General features: G+C 42.1%; 1 protein-coding gene across 12 annotated transcripts in view; it reads right to left on the reverse strand.

The window, feature by feature from the left end:
- The window catches only part of NCKAP5 (NCK associated protein 5), a 1,005,982-nt gene that overhangs the window by 102,791 nt on the left and 890,131 nt on the right, over nt 1-13,060 (reverse strand). For all 12 annotated transcript variants that reach the window (XM_063630959.1, XM_055260746.2, XM_055260747.2 and 9 more), the window contains 2 exons: nt 6,734-10,512; nt 5,846-6,023 (listed from right to left, as the gene is read on the reverse strand). In XM_063630959.1, the coding sequence (XP_063487029.1) occupies nt 5,846-6,023; nt 6,734-10,512 (3,957 nt within the window). The remainder of the gene's footprint in view (nt 1-5,845; nt 6,024-6,733; nt 10,513-13,060) is intronic.

A 13,060-nucleotide genomic window follows, 5' to 3' on the forward strand; every position in this document is an offset into this window, starting at 1 on the left:
AAAGTCGTATGGCTGAATACTGACCTTGAGCTGGATTTAGCTTTCTACTTTTTGCCTCCTATTTTTCATACTTAATGGAATAAGACCAATTATTTACATTTTATGACTGCAGTTTCAATATTAGAATGTAATTGGTGCTTAATCTGTACCATGCTGATAGCCAGAGATGGCAAACTCAAGAGAGTATATAGACGGCTAACTTAACACTGGCAAGGAGAGATCGTAAAGCATTCAGTATCAAGAGGCCATGCTTCATCACTTTCTTTCCCCTTCAGCTGTCTAATCTGTGGGCATTTCCCTGTTGGTTAGCAGCCCCAGAGGAAGAAAGTCAGAGAATGAAAGAAGGCAGGAAAAAAGGGCTTCATTAACTGACGGTGTTCTAGTAGTATATATTTACAGATGACAGAGAGGAAACACACTGTGTGTATGAGAAAGACCAAAGTACTACTTATTTGCCTTCCAAGGTTCTCTTTGCTCAGGGATCTGTTTGTGACAAGGTGACCCAATGGCCCCCAACACCTCAGTTTCCATTAATAATCCACTGGGAGCCTTTTATCCTCTTTTATAGAACCACAAGGAAAACAAAACATTTTCAATTTCATATCAGCTCTTATGGCAATATGTCCCATATTTCTCCCACCTGCTAATGTAAAATAGTATTTCCTTTGGGTTTTTCTAAATTTATACATTTTAAACTCGCAGGGGTGCCCTCAAAACCTGTTGGACTGTGAGTAAATCATCATCTCTGCCAGCCCGTGAAATTCTAAATGAAAGAATCAAATAATTAGAACAAAGTTTTCATCTTACAGATAAAGAAAAAGGAGCTTCAGAGAGGGTTAATAATTTATTCAAAGTCATACAGAATTTCAGTTATAGAACAGGCACTCCTGATTCCTATTCATTGCTATAATTCAATTTTTCAGAGTGCCCTGTCTTGTTACAGCTATCCTTTCCAGACCTTCCAAAGAACTACTCTTTCTTAGTGTTTACCAGTTAGATATGAAGGCAATATTCCAAGTATCCATAAACTATATTTTAAGAGTAGCAAACATTTTTCGTGTGTGTGTGTGTATAATTCTCTGCTTCCCTTCCCTACTGTTCCCCACCTGTTCTGTGCCCCTTCTCCACCTCCTTTCTCTAATTACCATATTTAAGAAAGAAAACAAAAGCTACTGCACAGTCCTACCTGTCAGCTCCTTGCCAGAGGCATACCAGGGCTTTATGTGCTTAACCGCAAATGCTAAATGTGGCCTCTGGGGACTTATGAGAGGAACTGAGATGGTGAACAAGTCCCCTGGCTCTTTCAGCTCTCCTGGGCTGGATGACCCATGAGGGGCAGATGACTCAAGGGAGGAAGTTGTGAACTTGAAGGGAATGGATGAAGCAACAGCAAGAAAATGGAAAGTGGGAGAGTGCTTTAGAGTGACATATTTGTCAATTCTAATTATCCATACAAATAGATTTCAATGCAAAGTGATGAGTAATTAAAAAAAATCCATTTGCCTATGGAAATGAGGGGTATAATTTATCTTGGCAGCAGATTCCCCTTGCTAATTATATTTTTCATAGGATGAAATTTAAATTAATTTTCATTTTTGATCCCATAGGAGCTGGATGTTGGTGGGAAGTTGTGGGAGTTTTCCTGGGAGTAAGAGGGCTGCCAGGTCAAGCATTTGCCAAAAACAGGCACAAGTAGGACAGTCTCCATGCAGGAAAGCACTGCAACGAATGGGAGAGTGAACACAAAACCAAGAAGTCTGGCAAGTGTTTGGGTCAGAAAAGACTGGCGGTTGGAAATGTAGAAATGTCCCAGTCATTGTTGCCATCCCAGGAACAGAAACAAGTCCATGTCAGTTATCTCCCATTTGGTAAAAAGTAGAAGGTGACTCACAAGCAAAAACTATAGGCCGTTTTTGGTTTAAGTTAGTTGTCAGTGCTTTGGGTGTCTCCTGATGATTCATCTCTAACTCTTGTCCATCTTTTGGGACTCTGCAGTTCTAGTCAGGAACTACTCCAAACACCAGTCTATAACTGGCAACAATTAAATATCACTGCACTTCTATTTTATTCACCCCTGTTCCTAGGAAGGGCAGGAAGAAATGTGCTTACAAGAGACACAGGGGGAAAAGGGGAGAAAATAATTCACCATTGATATCATTGACATAATTTCATAATTAAACCCAATTTTATATCAATTCACCATTGATATAATCTCATAATTAAACCCAAATTTGAGAACATCCTTCATTTAGAGTTCTATACATATTTCTTCCCTGAGTCACCCTAACACTAATGGCTTCCCAAGAAACCAACATTTTGATGTCAAAGCTCATTTGAAAAGGAAAAGAGCATAAGTGAGACAGGAAATAATCCTGGGAGGGAAAACTCCTGGAAGGCATAACCTTTGGAAAAGTTACTCATTTAGAAAACTTTGCAGGCGGAGGGCAAAATATGCATGCTTCTGATTAGCATCAAAATACCATTTAGAACAGAATTGTTCAATTAAGGATGTTAAAATTATAACATTTCTCAGAACTTAATAAGATGATAACAATTTATGTAATTATTATACTATTTTCTGCCATTTTATCACCATGGTACCATTTTAATGGGATAGTATTTGATGCTTTTTTATTAGCAGACGTGATTTTTTTTAGACTATGTGACACTGGGTGAAGAGAATACCCATACTTTAAATTAAAATACTCATACTAAAATAGTCATATTAAAATGGTTCACGATGAAGGTATATGATCTCATTAATTTTGTTAATGATTTTTATTTTTGTCCAGTGATAGTTAAATAGGAACCTAGAGCTGTCTTTCTTTGAGACTTTTCATTTCAGAAAATTATCTAAATCTACAGGAAGGAAGAACTTGAAACATGTAGCAAGCATAGTGTACCTCTTTCTGACTTACTGACTTAATACCAAAGCAGTCTTTCTAGGAGATGCCTTTTCCCTATTTTATAATGATTTTATATAATTTAAATAAAAGTACCAAGTAACACGGCCCTTGTCTAAATTACACAAAAATTAGAGCTAAGTGGTCTATAAACGATGGCAGAAATGGGGATATAAGCTTCTAATTAAGGCTCTGAAATAAGAAAAAAAAGTTAATTCAGCCAAACATTAATAGGACTTTTAAACATATTTTAGAATGTTTCTAGCAATACTAAAAATGAATATGCAGTTACTAGTGAACTAAGTGGAGGTTTACTACACATGTGGATTTGTTATATGTATGGAAATAATCTATTATTATTATATATTAGAATACTAAAAATGCCTTAGGACTCTCATAACTATATATAATCTTAGTTTGTAAAGAACAAAAGATGGTGGTATAGTATGTCATAAGGTTTTAAACAGTGGTTTTATTTAGAAAAAAAGTGTGATATGTAATGCATTGCATATAGACATTGCTTTCATCCAAAATTACTGCTATGAAAACAATTCTTTGCAACACACTTTAAAATAAGCAGACAGTGAATTTACCTTGAGCCCTAGTGGGGGGAAATTCCCTTCAACTCTGAATTTTAAAAGATTCATGGGTATTCACATCAATGTGCTGTGGTGTTAAAATACATCTCATTTTGCATCTAATCTCCTTCCTGTATAGGCTGATAACACATAATAAATGACTTTCTCTCCTATTCTTGTACTAGTCACAAAGGAGTCTATAGCAATGGCCCTCGTGAAATTAGTAATTTTAGCCCAATCCATGCTGATGACTACGGAGATGAAACAAAAAGCATTGCATTTTACATTTAAAAAAATGACTAGCTGGTCAACTATCCAGGTTAATAACATTTCTCTGTATGGAAAAGCTTCTCGGCATGACTAATTTGTCTTTCAGATTACTGGAAAAATCATCATATCCCTATTGATTATGTATATGTGGGGTCGTTAGGGAGTCTTTGTACTTCACAGAAAATAATGAGAGTGTTTCTTACAGATATCCTGGAAAGACCAAAGGATCCTGTGAAAGACTGCAGATGAGAGAGGAAAAGCATGGCAAATAACCTTAGCATTAGGAAGTAATAAGAAAATCAAAATGAAATTGTGAAAGCCAAACACAAAGTCTTTTTGTTTTGTTGGTACTTCTGTACAGTGAAGATATATCCTAGGCTGTCAGGACCATATTAAATGGGGCATAGTTAAATTGAGTGCCTCTGATAAGGGGCTCTGACAGGCTATCAAAGTTTTCCATCAGCTGGATTGAATTTCCAGCATATTGCACATTTTCACACGTTCATTCTCTCTTCCTCCTTTCAGTGACACCACAAGGGCAGCCTTAGATATGCTTATAATTTGTGGTTTTATAATGCAGGGGACATCTATGTTTTCAAAGAAGGGATGATACCACGGAAGCCAAGAGCAGAAATGGGATGGGGGAAAGAAAAAAAAAAAGCTTTTGCAACGAACATAATCTGCTTACAATTTTGGAGAGTTTGTAAAAAAGACCTATGGCTCTGTAGAGTCAAGAGCTATTTGAATAAAAAAATTTAAACATCCATTTCTCTCAAATTAAGGTCTGTGAAACTTGAAGGAAATCTAAACATCAATATGTATTTATAGCTAATAATTAATAACTAATAATGACAACCTTGGTCACTTTAAAATCTTCTCTACTCTTGAACGACTCCAGAAAATAATGCAGGGAAATATTTAAAGTTTTCCCTCAGAAAATTGTAGTATGTACTATATTTTAATAATCTCTTTATTAGAGTACAAAAAGATATGGATATAGTAATTCCGTAAAGAGAATTTTTTTGTGTTTAAGTGCTCTGGAACTTGCCAAAAGGAACAATGAATACTATCAAATCATTCACACGAGTACATAAAGAATGTACAGAGAGTAAGTGCAATTTAAGGTAATTTGAAAACAAAAATATTAACTGAAACTAGTACACCCCAGGAAAATATAAAAATACTCTTTCATTTATTTTTTAATTTTTTTTTTTTTTTTTGAGAAGGAGTCTGTCACCCAGGCTGGAGTGCAATGGCACAATCTTGACTCACTGCAAGTTCCGCCTCCTGGGTTCACGCCATTCTCCTGCCTCAGCCTCCCAAGTTGCTGGGACTACAGGCGCCTGCCACCATGCCCAGCCAATTTTTTGTATTTTTAGTAGAGACGGGGTTTCACCGGGTTAGCCAGGATGGTCTCGATCTCCTGACCTTGTGATCCGCCCGCCTCGGCCTCACAAAGTGCTGGGATTACAGGCGTGAGCCACTGCGCCTGGCCTTATTTTTTAATTTTTAAAAAGAAGTCTACTCCCGGAGTTCCAGACCTCACAATAGGCTAAATGATAGGGAGCCAAGTTCCAAAAAAGATTTCTTAGTCTTAACAGCCTGTCTAAGTTGCATGAATTGGTACATACAACTTTCATAAAACATGAACAATGCTTAAATCAAATCTTCAAAATAGGCAATACTCTCTTAAATTGTTTAGCACTTTTATTTTTAAAATCATGTTCGTTCCTTTTTGGTTGCTGGTGATGTTAGAAATAATCATCAGAGCAAATTCCCGGCCCCATGGTGTAATTTGAAGACGATCCCGGTGGCATCATTTGCCTGGACTCACTGGTTATACTCATCGTTCTGAAAACAGCTGGGAAAAGCAGCATTTCCTGAGAGCCAGGCCCACTCAACGTCCAGCTGCCAACTCTCTGCTGCAGGTGTCACCAGGATTTCTCTCTCTTTTTACAAATCCGTTTTCACTGACCTTCTCTTTCCCCCAATTGCAATCTCTTACCCATACACTTTCATTAGCAAACGGTAGAAAGACCCCCGCCAGAACATCTCACATTGTAGCACTTGATCCCAGGATGGTGGAGCACTTACCAGGGAGTCTTTCGGTACTTCCATATCGGCTTTGATTTTCATGATTTTCTTGTGGTTCCCTTGAATGCTGATAGAGCTGCCGATGAGACAGGAGCCCTGAGAACTGCCCTTTAACACATTCCTGCAGGAAGCATTACTTGATCCACTTTCTGTCTGTGGAGCAGCTTTCTTATCAACTCTGCAGGTAGAAAGTGATTCCTCTGATAAGTTACCTTGCTCCTTCTTCAATCACTCTCCTTTTCCCAATCTTTTTAAGATTTAAAGGAACCTCTTTGCAGCTCTTTGTCTTTAAACCTTTGAGGGATAAGGGTTTCTCATGGGCCTTGATCAAATCTTCAAATATTCTAGTAGCATGTCGATTTAGATTTGACAACATCATAATGTATTTTTTATTTTTGTGATTTCTTGTGGAGAGGGGCAAAATAAAAACCACGGAAGAGTGATCATTAACTACATTTTTAGCTTAAGAGCGGCAAGAAATATAATTATTTCTGGAAAGTTTCCAAATATATGTTTGCTAGGTATAATCAATGAAATCGGCATGCTTTAAAACGTACGTATAATTTTCTTCCATTTCACGCCATCTGGGTACATGCATAGCTCCTAGTGTAGGTGGAATTGCTATCAACCCTGATAAAACTTACCATTCTTTAATTTCAAAGACCATTGGTTTGGTTAACAAAGTAACATGGACTAAATGATCATTTTATTGCTAACTTTTATTTCATTGTTTAAATTCTGGCTAATGTATAAAAGACTGCTACTATTCATTTCTGCTTCTATGAAAAAACATGCTTGACTGGCCTTTAATGCACAGGAAGCAAACAACTCTTTTTAAGGTGGTGGAGGGACCCCTCTACATTGCTACCTGCTTTTCCAGTGAGTTACCTGTTCAAGAGTTCCGTCATGAAGGTGTCTTTCATTGAACATGCAACAGTGCTGTGTCTATTCCTTGGTTCAATCTTCAGTTGGTTGTAAATGTCTTGTGGTGTTCTCCGATTATTTTTGCTTTGTAAACCGCCATCTGGATTATCTGCTGAGTTGGTGTCCTTGATAAGCTCATTTTCTGTCTCACACTGTAGTTCAGGCTTCTTTTTCTCTTTTTTTCTTTCTGATTTTAGTTGTCTGTTTCCAAACCCCAAGACTTTTGCATCTTTCTTTTCTACTTTGGTTTTGGAGATGTCCATTTTCCTGCTACTCAGAGCTGGAAGTCTACTCCTCCGAAAACCAAACCAGCTGGCAAAAGAAGGCCCAGGCTTCTGCTTTGCTTCCACAGAGGTGGGCTTTGTTTGCACTTGGCCCTTTTCCACATTTTCCTGAATGCACAACATGACCTTTTCTTCGATTGTGGGTGAGAGGGGGGCTTCTGAACTCACAGCATCAGTCGCAGTTGCAGAGGCATCTGGATGCCTTCCAGAAGTTTCTAACTTGGATGTACTGCTTGTTTCAAAAGTGCTTGGATACTGAGTCCTCCCTGGGCTCTGCGGGGCTTCAGGGCAGTCTGTTGGGGTGGGTGGGCACCTGTGGCAGTCACTGCCTGCTTCCGCAAGTATAGCCACATTGGCATTGGGGCACTCTCCCGGGGTGAAGGCCTGCTGGTCTTCCTTTCCAGGTGGGATGAGGAGTCCCTCAGACTTTGGAGGGATCCTCAAAGGCAACTTACTTGGGCTCCCATGCTGACTGCTGAAGCTGCCTGAGATCCCCAGGGAGCCCTGCCTGGAGGAGGGGTGCCCCAAGGGCCTCCCAGCACTGGGGAGACTCTCCAACACGGGAGCAGAAGGGGCCTTGTTGGGAGAGCTTTCCGTGGAAGAGTTCTGCCGGGTAAGAGAATTGCCTCTCTCGGCAGTATTGGTAATGATCTGAGTTCGGACTTTGCCTGGCCCTTCCATGGGGGGCGTGGAAGGCTTGTCTCCTGAGTGCGTACTGAAGCTCTGGCTGCGGGCTTTGGCGCCATTCATGCCCAGAGCTGGTTTTAGGTGTGGTTTGCTGGAGGAAAGGGATCTTTTCATGGATCTATTATCTACCCCATCCCTTCCATCACTCCCAGGGATGCTACTTTCCAATGACTCTTGTAGTGCTGTTTCCAGGGGAAGCCCATCAGCTAAACTGTCCTGTGCTTGTGAATCCGATATGGTCACATTTCTTTCACCCGCTGTGATGTCCATGCTTGCTGGATTCTTGGAGTCCTCTGGCTTAGACTTGTTCACAGCCACGGAACTTTTGGAGGCTTCATTTAAACTGTCTTTTTCATGTTTCCCTGGCACGGTGGAACTTTTCCTGAGCAGCTGGGGAGACTTCATGAGCACTTTGAGTCCCACCGGAAGGCGAGTTTTCAGTCCTTTCTCATGAGCACTTTGACAACCATGAGGGCTGTTATGGCTTTTGGAGGGTGATGAGGACGATGAGGAACTGCTGACCTGAGATGATGGTGACTCGTTCACCCCTAAGAAGGAACGCTTGGGGGGTGTGGAGGCGCTATCATTCAATTGTCCTTTTCTCCCTGGAGATACACTTTTGGAGGATGTCATTTCCAGTGGCTCATGGGTTGAAGGAGAAATCCTGGGAGTCTGTAATCCTGTGTCCATTTGTGGGGTCCCAAGTGTTTGGCGAGGAGAGGTTTTAGGGACACCTCTCTTTGGAGAGACTTTTGGAGGCCCCAGAGCCATTACAGTGAAGGAGCTGGAAGGGGCATGAGCAGAGCATCGGGTTTGAATGACTGCTTCTGGGGAGGGCATAGGGTGAGTGAAGATAGGCTTTTTGAAGGCCACGGAAGATTTCTTCCTCTGCACTTCTGTCATGGCCGGATTAGAATAAATAACTGGAGCAGAGGTTCCCTTCAGCAGCGGCGATTTGAATGGGGTCCTTGCTGTTTCACTGGGGACCCTGGTTTCGGACTTGGTGGATGAAGGTGCTGGTGAATAGTCATAGCTGGTCCTGGCCAGCAGGGAGATGGACCTACCTGGAGGGGGCGGAGGGGAAGGGGATTTCGCTCCTGCCTCTGGCCCAGAGCCACAGTGTTCATCCCTCGTGGGGGGCTCTCCACTGTCACTAGACTCAATGGCAGGCCTTGACCGTGACCCTGGAGTCTGATTCTTGGGGCACTGGACCCAGTCCCTCCTGCTGGGCATCCTGGAGCTGTGCAGAAGTTGGGCGGGATGTTTTGGAATGTGTGGATCTGGTCGTAATTCAAAGAGGGGCCCTGAGCTCTCAGTCTTCGTGAATCGTGAGAGTTTCCCAGGAGCTAAGGCTGGTGATTTTTCAAGAGTCACCAGGCCAGATGAAGGGAGTAGTGTGGAGGCTTTGGGCTCCATTAGTTTTGATTTCTGAGGTGAAGACTTGCCCCTGGCAGGTATTTTTGTCAGATTTTGCTTTTGATAGATGCCCATGGGCGCCGAAGACCTGGAATTACTCTGGCATGATATAGCGTGTGTTGGTTTGACCAGCTTTTGCTGCTGAGGATTTTGTGTCACCGTCCTGGAGCTGAAAGATTCAGTGGACACCCTGGGAACATTATCTACATTACCTTTTGGAATGTTTTTCTCAGTGTCCTCTTCAGACCTTTTAAAGAAAGTATAGTCTCTTGCAGCAGCTCGTGGCTGTAAACAAGCAATTCCCTGAGGTAAAAGTTCAGTATGTTCTGTCTTGGGTCCAGTAGGAGCTGAATTGATGGAAATTTCATTTCTGGTAACAGTGACAACTCCAGTTTGGTGAGAGCTGAATTCAATGGGCTCACCATCTTCCGCATCAAATATCACAGTCACACATTCTTCTGAAGAAGTCCTTTTTACAACTCTTTGCTGCTTAATGAAACTAAACGTCTTTGGCCTAGTCTCTGAAGGGATGGGCACTTGTTTTTCCTCCTCATCAGGAGACCCACATAGAGATTTTCCAAACCCCACAAAGACATCCAGGTTCTCCACGGACTTATCGGTGTCGGCAGCCAATGACACATCTGAAGGACTTTTCTCATCACTGCTCTCTATGTGCAGCTCATCGAGCGTTTCATTGTCATCAGTGTCTGAAAGCTGGAGGTTGAGAGCCATGCGGCCATGGCCTTGGCCATGTGGGCCCCTCTCCCTCTGTACCTGAGGCGTCTGCACACTTGGGCACAGCTTCATCTCTAAGGGACAGCTGCTGGCACAACTTGTCAGCTTTTCAGGTCTTTCCCTGGGATAAACTGAGGATGTGCCTTCCAGAAAGTGTTTTCTGTTTGTCTCCCAGCCAAACAGACTGTCAGAAACACTGTGGGTTAATTTACTGCCATGTGGCCTGCAGCTCTGGTTTGGAACTGCTTGGAGCAATGCTAAGGTGGAGGAGTCATCGTCCGCATCATCGTGGGAATCTAGGTCATAAACAAATGTCTTGTGGGGTTCCTTGCAGGGGCTCCCCAGGTCAGCTGTTTTGCAGGGGGGATACTCCTTGAGGCTGCTACTTTTAATTCCAGGAGAATATATTCCTTCATTCGAGTTCATGCAATCTTTATAACCCCATTTGGTTATCACCGATGGGGGTTCAAGTAACACTTTTCGCTTCTGTAGCTTTCTTAGCCCTTCCAAAATGTGGCTTTCCTTGATACGAGTTGGAGGTAGTTCATTTGTAGGACTAGCAAAGCCACTTGGGAGCGAAGAATCAATACTTAGCCTTTTATCCCAGTTTTGTGATGATTGCTAGGAAAGAAAAGTAGACATCAGAAATGATTGAACCATGTAGATCACAAATATATAAAAGGAAAAGTCCATCATGGGACTTAATTTGTGCTAGCGGTTGGTAAGTATTCACATATAAATGCCCACATTAATTAGTGAATTAATTTATTCACAAACTATGCAGCAAACATTGATTTTGCCAGGTCCTGTGCTAAGAAGCACAGTGATCTAAAGAAACAGAAGGTAAAGGCCCTGTCTTCAAGGGAGAAATCCCAGAAGGGGAGAGGAGAATTGGCCACAACTAACTGTATGCCAAGGGAGAAAATGAGGAGTGCAAATGTTGTAGGTACTCTGGAGATTCAGAGGAGGGAGGCCACAGACAGGTCAATTTGGAGAAAGGCATATAGGAAACGTATATATATTTTTTCTTTTAAACTTACCTAGCTCTTGAAAGACAGATAGGTTTGCCTTAGGTTAAAAGTGGGGGAAATGATTTCTAGGTGGGAGAAATGGGATGGGAAAGACCTAAGTCAGAAAGTACATTCAAGGTACATTGAGGGAATGACTAGAAGATGATATGGCCTTATTGCAGAGTGTCTATGAGAGGTGCAGAGGGTAAAGCTGGAAAAGTAAGTTGGTCCATATCTTTATGCTCACATTTGATAGTTCTGTGACTTCACAACTTTATTTGGTAGACAATAGATATCTCTGAAAATTTTCTTAAGTTACTACACACATACACACACACACACACACACACACACACAGCAGCTGGGCATTCACTGTTAGAACCTGATAGTAATTATTCACCTACCAAATTTAGAAAGGTCAATTTCCTGCCCGTCACCCTTCCCAAATGCCAGCCTCAGCTTTGGAAAAGTGTATGGGAAACGACATAGAGAAAAGGCTGTGCTCTATATATTCATATTTTTTTCATAGTATTGCTAATAAGAAATGGAAGGGGGAAAAAAAAAGCTAACATTTACTGAGCTTCTGCTGTATACCAGCCGTTTACAGAGTGCTTTCACTCCATCTTCAGAACAGGCAACAGAGACTCATTGTCAGGTCTGTTGGAGATCACACAGAAAGAGCTGGAGCAAAGGTATGAACTCTGGTTTCTCAGGCTCTTTCTACAGTACTGTCGGTTTCGACTCAGTTCAAAAGTGGCCGTGAGGGGACATGAACCCAGGCAGTCTGGCCCCAGAGCCTGCAGTCCTAACTGATGCTATATATAAAGCCAAGCTTAGCCCCTCTTCTCCCCTTTACTTTAGTCAGTGTCATAATAGAGATCACAGGTTACCCCACACTATTTCTTAAATGGTACTTGCAGACTTTAGGGGGCTGACCTAATGATTTCTTAACAAGGCTATATGGGCCGGGCACAGTGGCTCACACCTGTAATCCCAGGACTTTGGGAGACCGAGGCAGGTGGATCACGAGGTCAGGAGTTCGAGACCAGCCTGACCCATATGGTGAAACCCCATCTCTACTAAAAATACAAGAATTAGCTGTGCGTGTTGGTGAGTGCCTGTAATCCCAGCTACTCAGGAGACTGAGGCAGGAGAATCGCTTGAACCTGGGAGGCAGAGGTTGCAGTGAGCTGAGATTGCACCATTACACTCCTTCCCAGGTGACAGAGCGAGACTCCATTTCAAAAAAAAAAAAAAGGCTATATGATTAATGGTAAAGAGCTTCAAGAGAAGGCTCTGGGTTTCAGAAATGCACTCTATACCAGTTTTGGCTACATCAGTCTCCTCCCTGCCCCACACGCTTATGTGCAGTGGTTGAAAAAAATGTCAGAAACTTCCATTTGAATCTGGGCTTCTTAGTACACTGTAAACATTTGCTCACATCTAAGGCATTTTCATGAAAATTACTCTTGCTATCAACAATGCACACATTTATTTGTTTTCAAATCAAATTATAAATTTTCTTTAGGAAATTCTCCACCGTCAGAAGTTGCTGGCAGTAGATGCTATTCGGTGATGCTGCCCCACTTCCTCTTCCCTGTACCATTACAAACTCCTTTAGAAATCAGAAGAAATCCCATTAGTGAATCTGGGTATTATAGCTCCACCAGAAAGGAGCTGCCACAGTGTAAGTTTCTAAGAATTTCCATGATCCTGATAGTCATGTTGCCAATAAATAAGAGAAACCAGGCCAAAGTACCCCACAGGAGCTTGAAAAATGTGGATCTGTTTGACCCCCAAGAAGACATGCTCAGCCTCTGCCTTGCCTCCTTTCTGCCATTCTGGAGCCTGCCTGGTGCTGCAATGCAACTTGCCCCAGAGCCAGCGGCTGCAAACCTCCCAGGGCCCAGGCTCTCTGCCCGGTGAGATTAGCCACATTCCTGCTTCAGTCCTCTATAGGAGGTTATATTATTTAACAACTGGAGAAAAGTCTAGGCCAATCTTGAAGCTTGGGGGTAGGAGACACGTGAATGCCCTGTGGGAGTGATGGTGGGGAGGAGCTGGCATTTCCCACAGGCAGATCCATCCTTTGCTGCGAAAGTTGGAAGAGAGTTGCTTTTGGGAAGCAGTGTGGTTGACTAAAAGATGCTGTTGCTGAG

Source organism: Symphalangus syndactylus, chromosome 22, assembly GCF_028878055.3.
Source record: "Symphalangus syndactylus isolate Jambi chromosome 22, NHGRI_mSymSyn1-v2.1_pri, whole genome shotgun sequence".
Lineage (NCBI taxonomy): Eukaryota > Metazoa > Chordata > Mammalia > Primates > Hylobatidae > Symphalangus > Symphalangus syndactylus.